This window comes from Siphateles boraxobius, unplaced genomic scaffold (assembly GCF_051911475.1).
Source record: "Siphateles boraxobius isolate OS27281-9 unplaced genomic scaffold, OSU_SipBor_1 94, whole genome shotgun sequence".
NCBI lineage: Eukaryota > Metazoa > Chordata > Actinopteri > Cypriniformes > Leuciscidae > Siphateles > Siphateles boraxobius.
The window spans coordinates 1,389,876-1,404,818 of record NW_027509224.1 but is presented as its reverse complement, the minus strand read 5'-3'; the positions used below and the strand labels follow the sequence as shown (position 1 = coordinate 1,404,818).

General features: G+C 37.6%; 1 protein-coding gene across 2 annotated transcripts; it reads left to right on the top strand.

The window, feature by feature from the left end:
• Positions 1-1,264: 1,264 nt before the first annotated feature.
• On the top strand, positions 1,265-12,404 carry LOC143733288 (uncharacterized). Of its 2 annotated transcripts, none has more exons than XM_077224941.1 (11): positions 1,265-2,183; positions 4,138-4,234; positions 4,479-4,698; positions 7,532-7,805; positions 7,900-8,077; positions 9,025-9,101; positions 9,200-9,380; positions 9,506-9,754; positions 9,846-10,017; positions 11,491-11,639; positions 11,832-12,404. In XM_077224941.1, exons 1-11 carry the CDS (start codon positions 1,911-1,913, stop codon positions 12,077-12,079), a joined length of 2,118 nt encoding a protein of 705 aa, XP_077081056.1. In that variant the 5' UTR covers positions 1,265-1,910; the 3' UTR covers positions 12,080-12,404. The 2 variants fall into 2 exon arrangements, with proteins under 2 accessions (XP_077081056.1, XP_077081055.1); XM_077224940.1 differs by having other exon boundaries at positions 1,275-2,183; positions 4,138-4,267.
• Positions 12,405-14,943: the final 2,539 nt, after the last annotated feature.

Sequence of the window (14,943 nt, the reverse complement as noted above, 5' to 3'; positions counted from 1 at the left end):
AATACACTAAAAACGGTGTAGTTTTTGATATCATTCATGTCTTTGTTGAGTTCAAACCTCACTAAATACAGTATTAGTAATAGCCTGCATAAATGGCAGTACCGGTAATAAAGGAAAAATGAAGGAAAATGAATGAGTGAGAGAACAAATCCAGAGGTCTTCTCTTCTAAACACAAATGGAGGCCTTTTTGAGAAATAAATCTTTGATAAAAGTGAGCTATGGATAAAGATTCATCCATCTCCCTAGTGGATAAGACAGGATTGCCTCGGATAGCTGGCCATGATGCTGCGATGGAAACACTCTTTTTGAGGTAAATCATGCCTAACCTATGGTCCTGTTTTCAAATGGATTTCATACTGTATGCCACAGTAGCCATCAGGATAGGATACTACTACAGACATGATGTACTAGCTTTGTTCACCAAGGCCATTGCCTCTCTCCTCCATCTAGCCATCTATCCTTCCCATAATCCATCTTTATCTGTCCTTCTATCCATTTATCTCCTCAAACGAGAGTACAGTCTCAGGGTTCCTGCTGGTGGATCCTTGAGTTTGATTTATAACTGCTCAGCTGCTGAGATGTTCTCAGAAAGCAGTACTCCATCTTGTCACTGTCTTTCTTAATCTTTCTTCCCATCTGGAAGGTGTTTAAATGGATCTGACTGGATATAAACAGACATGAGTAACTTGCAAACCTACACAAACTTAATTTTGGTAACACTTTACAATAACAGAGCATGAATAATCATGTACTAATACCTGAAGTAATAGTTACTTCAACATGAACTCATGATTAGTGAAGATATGAACTAATATGAATCAATGAAGAGCAATCCTTAACTGTGACAGGAGTCATAATGATTCATGCATAATAACAGCAGCTTTAAACATGTAGGCCTAAAGCATTAATTCACGTTTAGGGGTAAACTAAATCAATCAAGCTACGTAGGAATAAATAATAAGTAATCTATATTTGAATTAAACATAATTTAATACTGCCCTAATTTAAAATGGAATATCATAATCTGCCGTTTGCAGCTTTGTGACAAATAATTGGAATGGTGATTATACACATGATTATTTACACATTAATGACACAGATCTGTTTAATCAAACATGGAAAATAGACTAATAACTGCCACTAATAAATTTAATTTGCCTTAAACCGTTTTCTGATTTTTATAGCTCATTAAAGCCTATTTTTAGTAAAAGCTGCTTTTCTTTCTAGAACTACACAGTATGTAGTGTTTGTTTCTGGTGGGACACTCATTAGTGACGCACTCGGCGCTCGCTCGGCACTTTAGTTGTGTGCCTGTGGTAATTGCTGGCATTTTATTCTCATACATGTTGACTGCTTTGGTAAACAGAATGAATAGTTAAAGACATGTCTGCATTCATGTTGTATTTGGGAGTTTTCAGGAGGTTATGTAAGGGGGTGAAATGATATTTCGTGCATAGTGAGTTTTTTACACTGTTAAAGAGTTGGTTCATGCTAAACACAAACAAAGTTTAAAAAATTAAGTTGTACGTTTGATGGAGTATTTCTGTGCCACAAATACTCCTCTCGGTTTGTCACACAAGTTTATTTTTTATTTTTATTATTGCTCAAACGTAAACAACAGTATACAAATTATACAAAACATAAAACTTAATATTACCCTTGCCCGGGAGATAGGCATCACACACATTCAAACAAATTGTAAAGCTATACAAATATTTCTGTCACACAAGTTTCGGAAAGTTTTTTTCGAGTATGGGCGTGTGTGACGTCAGATGCGCCGGAATTTCCTTATACGGGTCCTAAGGCACGCGCGCGCACCTGTAACCTACAGCCAGAGCGCGAAGGCAGTCTGCCCATCAAAGCGCTGTGCTCGGCTTTATGGAAGTCATCGGCTGCGCTGCAATAAAGAATGTCACCAAAGAAGTGTGTTTTTGGTTGCCAGGGCAAGACAACCCTGCACAGATTCCCAAAGAACCCAGCGTTAAGGGACCAGTGGATGGAGTTTGTTTTTCCAGAGCATCAACGTAGTTGTGCAAGTGTACTTGTTTGTTCCCTGCATTTCGACGATGATTGTTTTATAAACAAGGCCCAGTTCGACGCCGGATTTGCAGATCGTCTAATGCTTAAGGATGGAGCAGTCCCAACGATAAAGGTTCACGGTCGTGCGTTGGAACCGCAGTCGGTGAGTAAATCTGCTTCAAATGTCTGTGTTGTTAACTATCGGCGTGTAAGCACAGCAAGTAAACAACATGTATATTTAATGTATCTATGGAGCATGCGATATATGGTCAGGTGTGTGTGTGTGTGTGTGTTTAAATTCATTTGTTTAGCTGGCCACTGTAGGTGTCTGTTTGTTTATTGTAAAACCAAATCATGTCCTCATAAACCACGAGTAAACACGCAAATGTAAAACTCGCGCTTCCAGACGCTCTCAACGCAAAAGCTTCGCGCGCTCGTGATTATTTAGCTCCGCCCACACGGCACGCCTCCACCCGCTCGGTTTTTTCCGGAAAGACTCGGTACAGCCTATTTTTCTTTTATAAATATAATAAAACTAAAGATATGAAGGATGTAATTCTACTCTATAGGTACGCAAGATTAACATGAGATTGACTGAAACTGAGTGATTCAGAAAAAAAATAATTTATTTTTCGTCAATGCTGTGTTTTCCTGTAATAGTTCGTATTTTTAATAGTATATTGTAGCAAGGAAGTAAACTAATGGCAATGCTGTTTGGCTCTGCAAACCAGTTTGTTAATGTATCGTTTTTCCAATGAGTCATTTTCCTTTTCCTTGTGACGTCAAGACGAAAAATTATCAAATTGGCCGCGCCCACTAATTGCGCGCGCACCGCGCAGACACTAGATAAACCTGAAAACATCATGTCGACAACAAGACGCTGTGTTCTGAAGTGCGAATCAAAAGCGACCTTTTTTTCACTGCCCAGGGACGAGCATGTGAAGAATCAGTGGCTTGAGTTTATATTTACAACTATACCACACAAGTATAGCCCAAACCTTGTGCTGTGTTCGCGTCATTTTAATGACGATTGCTTTACAAACATTAATGCTTTCAAGTGTGGATTCGCGAGCAGGTTGATACTGAAGCAAGGTTCAATACCAATTTTATTTGGATCAGCTTCCTCCTCCGAATCACAACCTGTAAGTATTATTAATAATTGTTGTTTTTTTTGTGTTTTGTAGCATGCTCAATAAGTATTTGAGTTTGTGTGTTGTGTAAGTTACGCTCAGCGCAGCTTCTCGGTCTCCAATGTCATTTTTTTTTTGACATATGTGAAATGTTTGTCGTTGTTATTGGAGTTGTCATAAAGAATAGAGCAATACCTTGTAGTACTGCAGTGCTTTATCAATATGTTTATGCGTTGGGCTGTCGCAAACAATAACTGATTGGGTCATCTGACCAATCACCGCTGATTAGCGTCACGCAAAGGAGGGGTTTGTAAAAACGAGTCGTTGAACGAGTAATTTGGGAGTCGGTGAGCAAATCAGGTAAACTAAATGCATATTATAAGACAACAAAAGTGTTTTTGTCATTGTATGCATGTAAAATTGTTGTTGGGGACTCCCAAATAAATATTAGGAACATTTGAAATGCCATAAGTGCCCTTTAAATGCTCATTCATACTTAACCTTATCCGACAAACACCTAACGTTACAACTTTTTTTTAAACTCAACAGCGAATTTGGAATTATTGTAAATTATTCTTTGATTAGAGCTTTTATGTATTGTTTATCTACATGCTTGTTTATCTACATGATAAACATGGTTCTGTGTTTTTGATTTGGCTACTGTAGTAAAGCCAATGTTTAGTGTTCGGTTTGGGTTAATAGTTCTGGCAACAGATATTTGTCTACAATCCTTCTAAAAAAACAAAAGTAACGGTGCCATACAGTCAGTAACGATCACTATAGATCCGCAGTCTTTACTCAAATCCCGTTGAGGACTGTAGTATAATTTGTTAGAAAGATTATATGAAATTCTTGTTTATGAAGCTTATTTTTTGTGGTCTAGTGATTATTATCCAGTAATTAAGTTTTTTGTACTCTTTTACATGTCAAATGTATGTTTTTCCTCATATTTAATCATTGATTACATATTGTCATTATTTCTTACAGACAACATCTCAGCAGGGTTCGAGTTCCCAAGAGACTGAAACTGCAGCCACAGAGATAAAGCCAAAGATGCGATCAGTGGGCACACAACTTTCAATGGGTACATTAAGCATTTTCCACTTAAGGAGCAAAGGTATGAAATGCAGACAATGAATGTGTTTGTGTTACTTTATCATATGCAGTACTAATTGTTTTTTTTAAATATAATTGTTATACTGGCTATTGAAAATTCTGTGCATTAGACAGTGGCTTATGTGTCTCCCTGTAAAAAAAAAAAATATTAGTATGACAGATGGTTTTGAGTAATTGTATTTTTTACTTTTTTTTTTTTTTTGGACTTGTAGGCATTCAGGCAACATTTTATGGTCATGATGTGGGCACTCAAACCACTGTCCTGTGTCCTGATGTGCAGCTGTCTTCAACACCAGTAAGGGGCTCAATCTTCAGGCCCAGCAAGAGACCTCGTCTGGTGTTAGATGAGGACGAAGAATCAGAATTACATGTCGAACCCAATGAGTCCACATATAACCCAGATTCTGTTGTCACTGAAGAATCGGAATTGGCGTAAGATATAAATACATTTTTACCATTTTAAAAATATATATATATTAGGGATGGCGAAAATAAAAAAAAATCTTGACCGACCACGAGCCTCATTAGCTGGTTGAAACCGGTTAACCGATTAGTTTGAAATATGCTTACGCTATTTGAAATAACAGCCATTTCGAGCCACGCCTGCAATTTCGCAACTCTGTCGCATCTCATTCTCTCTCTGCCTCCCGATCTCACACACACTGCCCCGAAACATTAATCCCGCAAATACGCGGCGCCGAGGAGCTTGTATGTAATCGGAGGACAAATGGCTCCTTAGTTTCGAAATGGTTTGGGTACAAGGTAGGGTTGGGCGGTATTACGGTAATATCGTATACCGCGGGGTCTTAAAATAGCAATGGTATCAGTTTCAATACCGTCATTACCGGCACTTATATATAATATATAAATATAATTTATTCAATGCCTAAAAAAGCTTATGTAGTTGTCATCAAGTGACAGTGTGGAGGAGAAAGAGAGAGAGAGAGAAGGGAGAGGCGGTAAATACTGACGAGGCAATTTGTAAATGTTGCAATAAAAAAGGTGACCGCGAGAGATGGAAACACCTCTAACCTAATGTCGCATCTCCGAAACAACCACCCACTCACCGCTGCGAAGATGCATCGGGAGTCAGACATTGACCACTTAATTAAGTTTCATTTTGTAAAAGGGCTTTCTTTAAAGTGAATTTCGTTTTGTATAAATTGTATCTTTATTTTAATAATTTTTTTATCAACCAATAATAAATAAGAATCAAATAAAGCAGACAACATAATCATGACATGATCGTGCGCTGGCGCGCCGCGGTCACTTGCATTGAAATCTCATCATAAATTAACCGAAACTCAGTGTATGTCTCACAGACATGACAGATAGGCCTATATCTAAATAAAGCTTGAAATTTCATTAAACGAAACAATTCAAAACGAAAAGAAATAGGCCACTCGCTGATTATTAAATCCATGATGTGTATTTCTCTCTATGCGCGTTCATACGGAAATGGCGATCATCAAATTAAACGAAACTATTCCAAACGAAAAGAAATAGGCTAGCCTACTCTCTGATTATGTAATCCATGATGTGCATTTCTCTCTATCGTTCACTATGGAGATGGCGATTCGTCAATTTCTTTAAACGAAACAATTAAAAAGGAAAAGAAATATAGGCAGCATACTCTCTGATTAATCCATGATTTCTCTCTATAGGCGCGTTCACTACGGAGATATCAATCGTCAATTTCTTTAAACGAAACAATTCAAAACGAAAAGAAAAAGACTAGCCTATATCTTCTGATTATGTAATCCGTGATCTGCATTTCTCTCTATATATGCGCGTTCACTAGGTGATGGTGATCGTCAACTTTATCTTTGCAGCACTGACAGAAAAGTTGTATTAATAAAAATCAAAGGACGCGTGTCACCGGATTTACAAATGCACTTCTTGCTTGTTAATTTAATTTAAATTGATTAATAAAATCAATACTTTAATTGTCATAATTAAAATAATTAAATCTTATTAATTGTCCCATTTTTGCTCATTTATAAATAGTATTTATATCTACCACCCCCTCAGCACCTGGGTAAAAAAATTATTTGGCGCCACCATATTATAACGGCCCACGTATTAAAAATAGTCGAGTCGAAATAGGGCTCCGGCTCATATTACATTTAATGCCGTCAGCCGGGATCAGACACAACGTGCACGGGTTGGTCTTGATTTTTTTTTTTTTTTTTTTTTTCCCGATCTGGTATTCAGTTTCTGAACGGTGTAGTCACAAGCCAACAGTTTGGTGACGCTGTCTGAGCCTTATGTCATAATTTTTAATTAGTCACGGTAATACCGTATACCCCGGTAAAAAAGGGAGGAGGTTTGACGGTATCAAAATTTGGATACCGCCCAAGCCTAGTACAAGGTGATCGCGTTGAAAATAAAGGCGTTAGTCTAGCGTTAGAAGCTCATTTGAAACATTGCCGCGGCTCATTTAAGAAAATGACAGCTCCGAAGAGACGCCGCTTTAGTTTGAGGTAACGTTAGTGCTAACAATAATAAAGAAAGATGATGATCATCATCACCTTATCTGTAACCACTGAAATGTAGATGTAATATATTTCCAAATCTAAGCCCATCTTATGCAGAATGTTGCCTAATAGACTGCAACATGATAAAACCAATGGATAAAACAGGCACCTTCAGAATGCGTAAAAGACGCACCGGCCAAGGCAGGTCTAACTCACTGTGTGCCTTCTAATAACGGACAGAACAAGTCGCGTTTTCAGGTGATACTTCATTAATGATGTAGGCCTACTGTATTTAAGCACTGTATCACACAAGTTGCAACTTACATCTGTGTCATTCTTTCTGGTGAAATGGTCGCACACACTACTTTTCTTTGCACGCTTCATCCTGTCGTCTGCCCTGGCTCTAACCTCGAGTGTTTTAGCCTGTAGCCTTTACTTTTCGCAAACCTTGTGAGCGCGTGAACCCAAACACTGTGACCTCGCTCCACATGTTTTTATTGGTTTATTAAAGTACAATCAGGCGAGTTTTGAAAAATTGAGTGTGAGGGATTTGTTCACTTCACACAAAATCATCTTGGAATGAGATGGCTAACTGTAGTAGTGTTTAGTCCACTGTCTATAATAGCCTAATTTAGAGATCACTTTTTTTTAACCGACTACCGACAACTTTGATCGGTTAACGTTAATACGGTCAACCAGCGGTCAAACGGTCATCGGTTAGCATCCTTTATATATATACATAACATGAAAGCAACTTCCTAATATTTATTCTTTTTATATTGCTTTAGGATAGATCCACAGCCCGACTACAGCGATAACAAATACATTGTTTTTGAAAGCTGTCTTAGAGAGCTGTTTGTGTCCTGTCCAATTTGTACAACGAAGTGTGTTGTCCAGAGCAGACGAAGGGGGACTTTTGTTGCATTCACCCAGCTTTGTGAAAAGTGTAACTACCACAGACAGTGGCAGAGCCAGCCCGTTGTAGGGAGTACCCCACTTGGAAACTTGCTATTGTCTGCTGCAACGTATTTTACCGGTGGATCTTTTAAACAACTAGAGAAGGTATCACAATTACAATAAAATTCACCAAAAATGACTGCGTTGTTTCAGTATGTATGTACTGTATATCAATGTTATTTAATTTCTATGTTCATAGATTTTCAAGGCCATGAAGCTCCAGATGATGCATTTTGTAACTTTTAGGAATCATGCCAGAAATTTCATTGAGCCTACCATTATACACAAGTGGAACCGAGATCAACTGAATCTTGTAAGGCAGCTGCAAGAGGGAGGAGATGTTGCTGTGGCTGGAGATATGCGTGCTGACACACCAGGTACGCATTTAAAAAAAATCACACTGTTTATTTTATAGTCCCAGGTCAGGCGCGTCTGCCGCTGTTTCTGGTTCAAAAGTGGCTTGACCTGGGGAATGCGGCACAACTAGCCCATTTCCTGCCTTTTGAGAAGGACCTGTATATCGTCTCTGTCCGATGAAAACCGCGTATATCCATTTTGCCGATTTTGAGATTTTTCTACGGATAGAATGTCCAGGTTCATATCCGTATACAGTATGCTTCACGTTATCTAAATGACCAATGAAAAGTTGTGAAATCATGTCATCTGATTTTCACTTATATCCATTTGGTGTCAAAGCTGTCAATCACGCCGCGTATCTGTGGAGGCATCTCGCCGGTCTCGTGAAGTTTCATCTTAAGCGCCTCTGGAAGCTCAGCATTGGATAGCCGAATAACACTGTGAGTTAAAGTATCAGCAAACGTTTGTTTTTGACAACTGTTCTCAAGTTTATTATATATTCACAAAATTACGGTAGGACTGTGCAAACAAAGTATCAGTCTAGCATTGCCATGTCAGTGTATTGATTCATTGTCCCTTCATAGTTAGCAAGAGACATTTAATAAACTGAGCGTATTTTAATAAACTGAGACGTAGGCTATTTAATAAACTGAGCGAAGCCTATTCATCTGTCAATATGAAACACGACTTGGTCATTCTAATTACTGATCGGAAGAACGCGTATCGGCCACCGTTACTGTAAAATATGCACGTTTGTCCATTTAAACTCGATTTTGGTCAAATGTGGATTATATCATTACACTGGCAAGAATATGGTTACATTTAAACATGCCGTACCAAGTATGCAACACTACGTTCAACTGCTTTTGAAATTATTTTTTTCACTTCCTGAAAAGTAACAGTTTTGGACATGCGTGAGTTTCATCGGGCAGCGACGATATATATATGATTGTGATGTTTACAATAGGACACTCTGCCAAATTTGGCAGTTACACCATTATGCACATGGAAACCAACAAAATTCTGGATCTTCAATTAGTTCAGGTTAGTAATTCCTAAGCACTTATAAAAAATCGTTACACTTTCTTTAATCTGTTATTGTTTATACTCCTACATTTGAAATGTTGTGTACACCACAACAGAGCAACGAGGTTGGTGGCAGTTATCATATGGAAAAGGAGGGATTAAAGCGTTGTCTCGATAAGCTGGAGTCTAATGGTTTAGCTGTTGACTACATAGTCACCGATCGCCATCCGCAGATTCAGAAGTACCTGAGGGACCGCAATATCACTCAGTTTTATGACGTGTGGCACTTTGAGAAAGGTAGTTATTTATCTTTGTGTTTTTAATCAAATACAAAGTTCAACCTAACTTGTTCATTTTTATTTTTGGTGCAATTTGATTATCTTGAAATAATGATTGTACAACTGAGCTTTTACTTTGTACAGGTTTATCTAAGAAACTTCACAAACTTTCACAAATGAAGGACTGCGAGGTGCTGAAAAAATGGTTGCACAGCATCAAAAACCATGTTTACTGGAGTGCGGTTTCCTCTGAGTCTGGGCCAGAAAAGGTTGCGAAGTGGAATTCGCTGAACAACCACATACAAAATGTACATGTTCATGATAACCACCTATTCCCCAAGTGTGAACACCCTGACAAAGTTTCCAGGGATCCGACAAAATGGTTCCAACCAGGTATGATTATATAGAGAGGGTAAAAAAAATGTCAGTAATCTGGTAAAATATGAGATTTTCTTCATATTTTTTTTTATCTGTTTGGTTACAGGATCAATAGCACTCCACAAAGTGGAAAAGCTATTATACAACAAGAGAGTTCTCAAGGATATAGAAAAGCTCAGCCACCACTTTCAGACGTCACCACTGGAGGCAGTCCACCGTCGGATTTTGCGTTTTGCTCCAAAGAACGTGATGTTCAGTTTCATTGGAATGTTGTGCAGGTAATAATCTTTGACATATTCAGTAATATTTATAAATATTGTTTCTAACAATTGTTATGGACCTTTTTTTTATTCATTATTTTATTCATATTAATGATCTTTCTCTATAATAAATAATGTACTTTCCTAATAAGGCAGAAAAAGGTTCAATTGGCTAGGAGCCTTGCCTGTGGCCTAGGGGTGTAACGATATTCAAACCGAACCGAAAAACCGCGAGACAGAACCCACGATACGTATCACGATTCTCTCATGGCGTACCGAACACGCCCCGCCTCCTGCTACCCCGCCCTGCCCTGGCTCACTGGACCTTATGTCTTATGTGTAGTTGTGTACACAACTAATTCAGTTTTGTAGCCTAACCACCATTAACACCATATAATAGCAAGCTCCGTGTTTTGTTACTTTCGATAATAAGCAAGGTGTAATCTTTCAAAATCTGTCTATTTGCTCATGAAATTCATACAATAAATGCCGTTTTGGCGCTCTTTGATGTGACGTGACAGATCGCTGTACTAGCTCCTCATTTCAAGCGGCAGTGCGGAGCGCGAGTAAACACGATCATCTCTTCCTCAGATACAGAATAAACATGAATGGACACCTGAAGGTATGTTGAAAAATACAGTACTTACTGAAAGGCATCATAACTCGTGTAATCGCTCAATCAGTGTTTCAGCAGCGGAAAGACGTCAATAAAACAGCTTTGTCACATAGCATTATATTTACCTCAGCAGGAAAGTCATTCAAATGAACTCTTACACTAAATAAATGCACTATTAGCCTGTATATTAGGCTATATTTTACTTAACCTGTTAATGATATCTTGATTATTTAATGTATGTTTAAAATATCTTTCATGAAAATGACAGCAACTGTGTAAATTATTATATTTCAATAACGAATTAGAGTAAAAACATAAGTTAATGCAAAACCTGCCTTATAATAATCAACACCCAACACATTGTATGAAAAGATGTAAACTGAACATATCTAAAATAAATAGCATCTGAATTTAGGCTCAAAGTCTAGGCTCTGTTGTTAACCTTTAATGTTATAGTAATGTGCGGGCTCCATATAGTTTACAGCATTAGCAGATCTTTTTTTCTTTTTGAATCCTTGCAAAACTTTTCATTGTAATTTTAATTAATTTAAAGGCAAAGACACAATTTTTCATTAAACCACTGTTTAAAAAAAAAAGAAAAAAAAAAGCAATTTTAGCTGTCTAAACCTCACCCCACCGAACTAAACCGAGATGTCAAAACCGGTGGAAGAACTGAACCGTCAGTTTTGTGTATCGTTACACCGCTACTGTGGCCCTGTTATCTATGTTATGAGTAGCAGTGAGCCCTTCTTGCAAGAAAGAAACCATTATAGTCATTGATTGAACATTTGTCTGTTATTCACAATTGTTTGTTTATTTGCCACAATACAGTCTACTAATCTTTGCATATTTTATGGATTGTGCAATGATTACAGGCCGTATCTTGCAGCAATGCACCATAATGAAAATGCTAACCGTGAGCAGGCAACAACAACTGAAGGACAGGCTGTGTATAAATTCATTTTTCCAAAGTCCAAAAAGGGGGAATGCACAGCAAAGCCAGTGAAAATAGACCCAACATACAGTAAGTTGTAAAATATATTTTATTAACAATAATATAAAAAAATAGCTAGCTATAATAAAACAAATGAAAATATTTTAATTTTAAATATTTAGCTTAAAATATTACACAAATGGAAATTATAAAACAAAGGTAGATTGTTTATCAGTAATTATGTAAAACTATAGAGTGACTCTGTATTCTGTCTTATTACAGACTATGTCGATGACCTTATGAGCCTTCTGCTACATAAAGTCTTAGTGGACCCCACGCCATATGCGGAAGAGCTGCACACAATCCCCATTCCACCTTCTCTGCCATCACAGTTTGAAAAACCCTCCAAAGAAGAGGTGATTGCCCACCGTGTGTCACGATTCAGTCGAGGGGTGGCCGGAACCCAACATGCTGTCCAGCTGGATCAGGAAACTGCAGGCGGATCCGGCCAACAACACATGACGGGATGACAACCCTCACACTACTTCCTAGGTATCCCCAGCACCAGCTGACAAAGCTGCCATAGGCCAGAATACGAAAACGCCTATGGCAGGAATAGAAAACCTCAATATTGTATATAAAACCATTGGATTATTGGAAACTTGTATATGTGATGCGTAAATATGTTTGATAAAAATTGATATTTTGATAGTTTTTGTCTTTGCTACAAATGTAATTTTTTTTTATGAATAACGTGTCTTTACTTGTGTATATGTATACTTTGTATCTATTGTCTTTTTTTGTATTTTACACAACATAATTTCACAAAATTTAATAAATACTTACTGCTCTTCATTTCTGCGCCTCACTGGTCCATAGTCGGCTCTGTAAATATTATTGATATTTTGTAAAGAATACGGATTTAAGCAGTTTGGTTCGAAACCTCGATGCTCAGCCGTACATGTAGGAGGGTCTGGAACCTCCATCATCGTTTTTACAACCTAAACAGTAATGTTTAGACAATGGGTAATTACTGTACAATTAACCTATGTTCGTCTTTTAAATATGAAAAAAGGATTATACATAACTATAAACACATTGGGTCTCTTTCATGAAACACGAGCAGAACGAATTTTTGTGTAAATCGTGTGTAAAGTGGTTCATTTTCGGATTCATTAAAATGTTCGTATTTTCCAAATGTTAGTTGGTACCCAAGAAATCTACACCTGCTCCCAGCCACGCGTAAATAATGCGCTTAACACCCGAACGTTTTGCTCATTAATAAGGCTGCATTTTAATTTACCTTAATCGGGTACATATTTACACAGCATTTTGAAAAAATATTATATATAGTAATTACATAAGTTTTTTCTTATTATGAGAGCCAGTAATAGCATCTGCGATGGTGGTCCTTCTCCAGTTTTAATACGATTTTTCCGAAGTGAACTAATCCGTTTTTTGCTCTCAAGCTTAATGTCGAACCATTTTCTTCTCCATTCTGGGAATGTTCGATTAACAGATGAAACTCCATTGACTGCATCTGTAATATGCTTCCTTTTTTTTAAGGACCCGACACGCCACTATGTAGCCTACGCTTGAAAATAAAATGTGGCGTTTTGAATGAACTTCTGATAATAAAACTTCAATTTCTGCATCTAGGAAATTTTTCTTTTTCATTCGCATTCATGTCATAATATGATTCCCATATATAGTTGTCAGTCGGATTTAATGGGCAGGATTTATGGTAATTGAGAATGAACGTGCACGCGCATCCCATTTACGGCTGATTGGAATTCATTAACACGCATTTCACGATCACATCTGACGTTTAAGAAACGTGAATCAGGAGAAGAGTTTTCGGGAAGGTCTCTTTATGCGCAAATCACTCGCATATTTACTCGTATATTTACGAATATTTCATGAATGAGACCCAATATGCATCATTTTGGTACTAGCTTATTACACTACCTTCTGTATTTCTTTGCATCAGATGTTGTCCACTTTGTTCAGTTGGCATTTTTGCACAGTTACTACATGTTCACCTAATAAAATAATGTATTATTTTAATAAAAAGTGTTCTGGAATACACTTTTGTGAATAGAAAAACACTTTTTACTGTTATAAATTAAACATCAACTATAATAATTAGTACAATTAAATAACAGCGTATCTAAAAAGTAATAAGACAACAAAAAGCAAACCTTTCTGAAACGTTGTTTAACAGCCGTTCTTGAACAGGTTCTGCTCGATCATCTTCACTAACATTCTCTGGGTCTGATTCGGGCTCAAATTGGTATGGTTTTATTGACGCCATTGTTTATAATACACCAAAGCACAAACTACCGGTAAATGTAAGGGGCGTGGCGTTTCCGGAAAACGTGCACTAGGTTGGTTAGCGAATCACAACACACTGGGCCAGCTAACCAATCTGAGCCCATTGCGTAGTTTTGAGGGACTGGCTTCATAGAACCCGGAAACCATCAGACCGTTTTTACAAGGAGGGACAGAGCAGTGTAGAATAAAGGTAAAATATAAATTGTACTAATAAATTGTTTAAATGTATTTCAATGTCAAAATATTTCTTATTCATTCTTACGGAGTCTGGTTGATTTAGTTTACCGCTAAACGTTTATTAAAGCATTAACTATCAAACATGTACTAACATGTTTAAGGCTGCTGTTATTCATATATGAATCATGACTCCTGTCACAGTTAAGGATTGCTATTTATTGGTTCATGATTAGTTCATATATTCACTAATTATGAGTTCATGTTGAAGTAACTATTAATTCAGGTATTAGTACATGATTATTCATGCCCTGTTATTGTAATAGTGTTACCTTAATTTCATATTAGTTAAAAGTAAAAAAATCAAAATTCTACCTATTTACTTTCTTAAAGCAGCATTATGCAGTTTTTTTAGCTTAACTGAACAGCTTCAGAGTAATTGGAATGGGTATATGACTCTTTTCGGGTTGAATTGTGGTCGTCTCGCCCCGCTCTAGTGCCTGTGAGTGGAAAAACCGCACTTGCAACTTCAGCGTCAGGAAGTATCGCGTGATTTCAGCTCTCGCGATGTAACGAATTGCTTTACGGCACTGCACACATTACACGCATACACGCCCCCATCCAGGATCCGGCTAGCTATAAGAACAACTATCGTCATGGCTAAATCGGCATATAAGAAGCAGAAAGCTAGGAAAGCATTGTCGGAGGAACAGAGAAAGAGGAAAGGCAGACTGACCGAGCAAGGAGTCAGACACGAGTAAACATCGGACCTGCGTTTTCAGAATGGCGAAAAAACAAAGAAAGCGCGGTCGGAAGAGTCTAGAAAAAGGAAACGAGAATCTGACAGCGCGAGGAACTGGAAAAGAGGCCCACTCAGTCAGGCTTT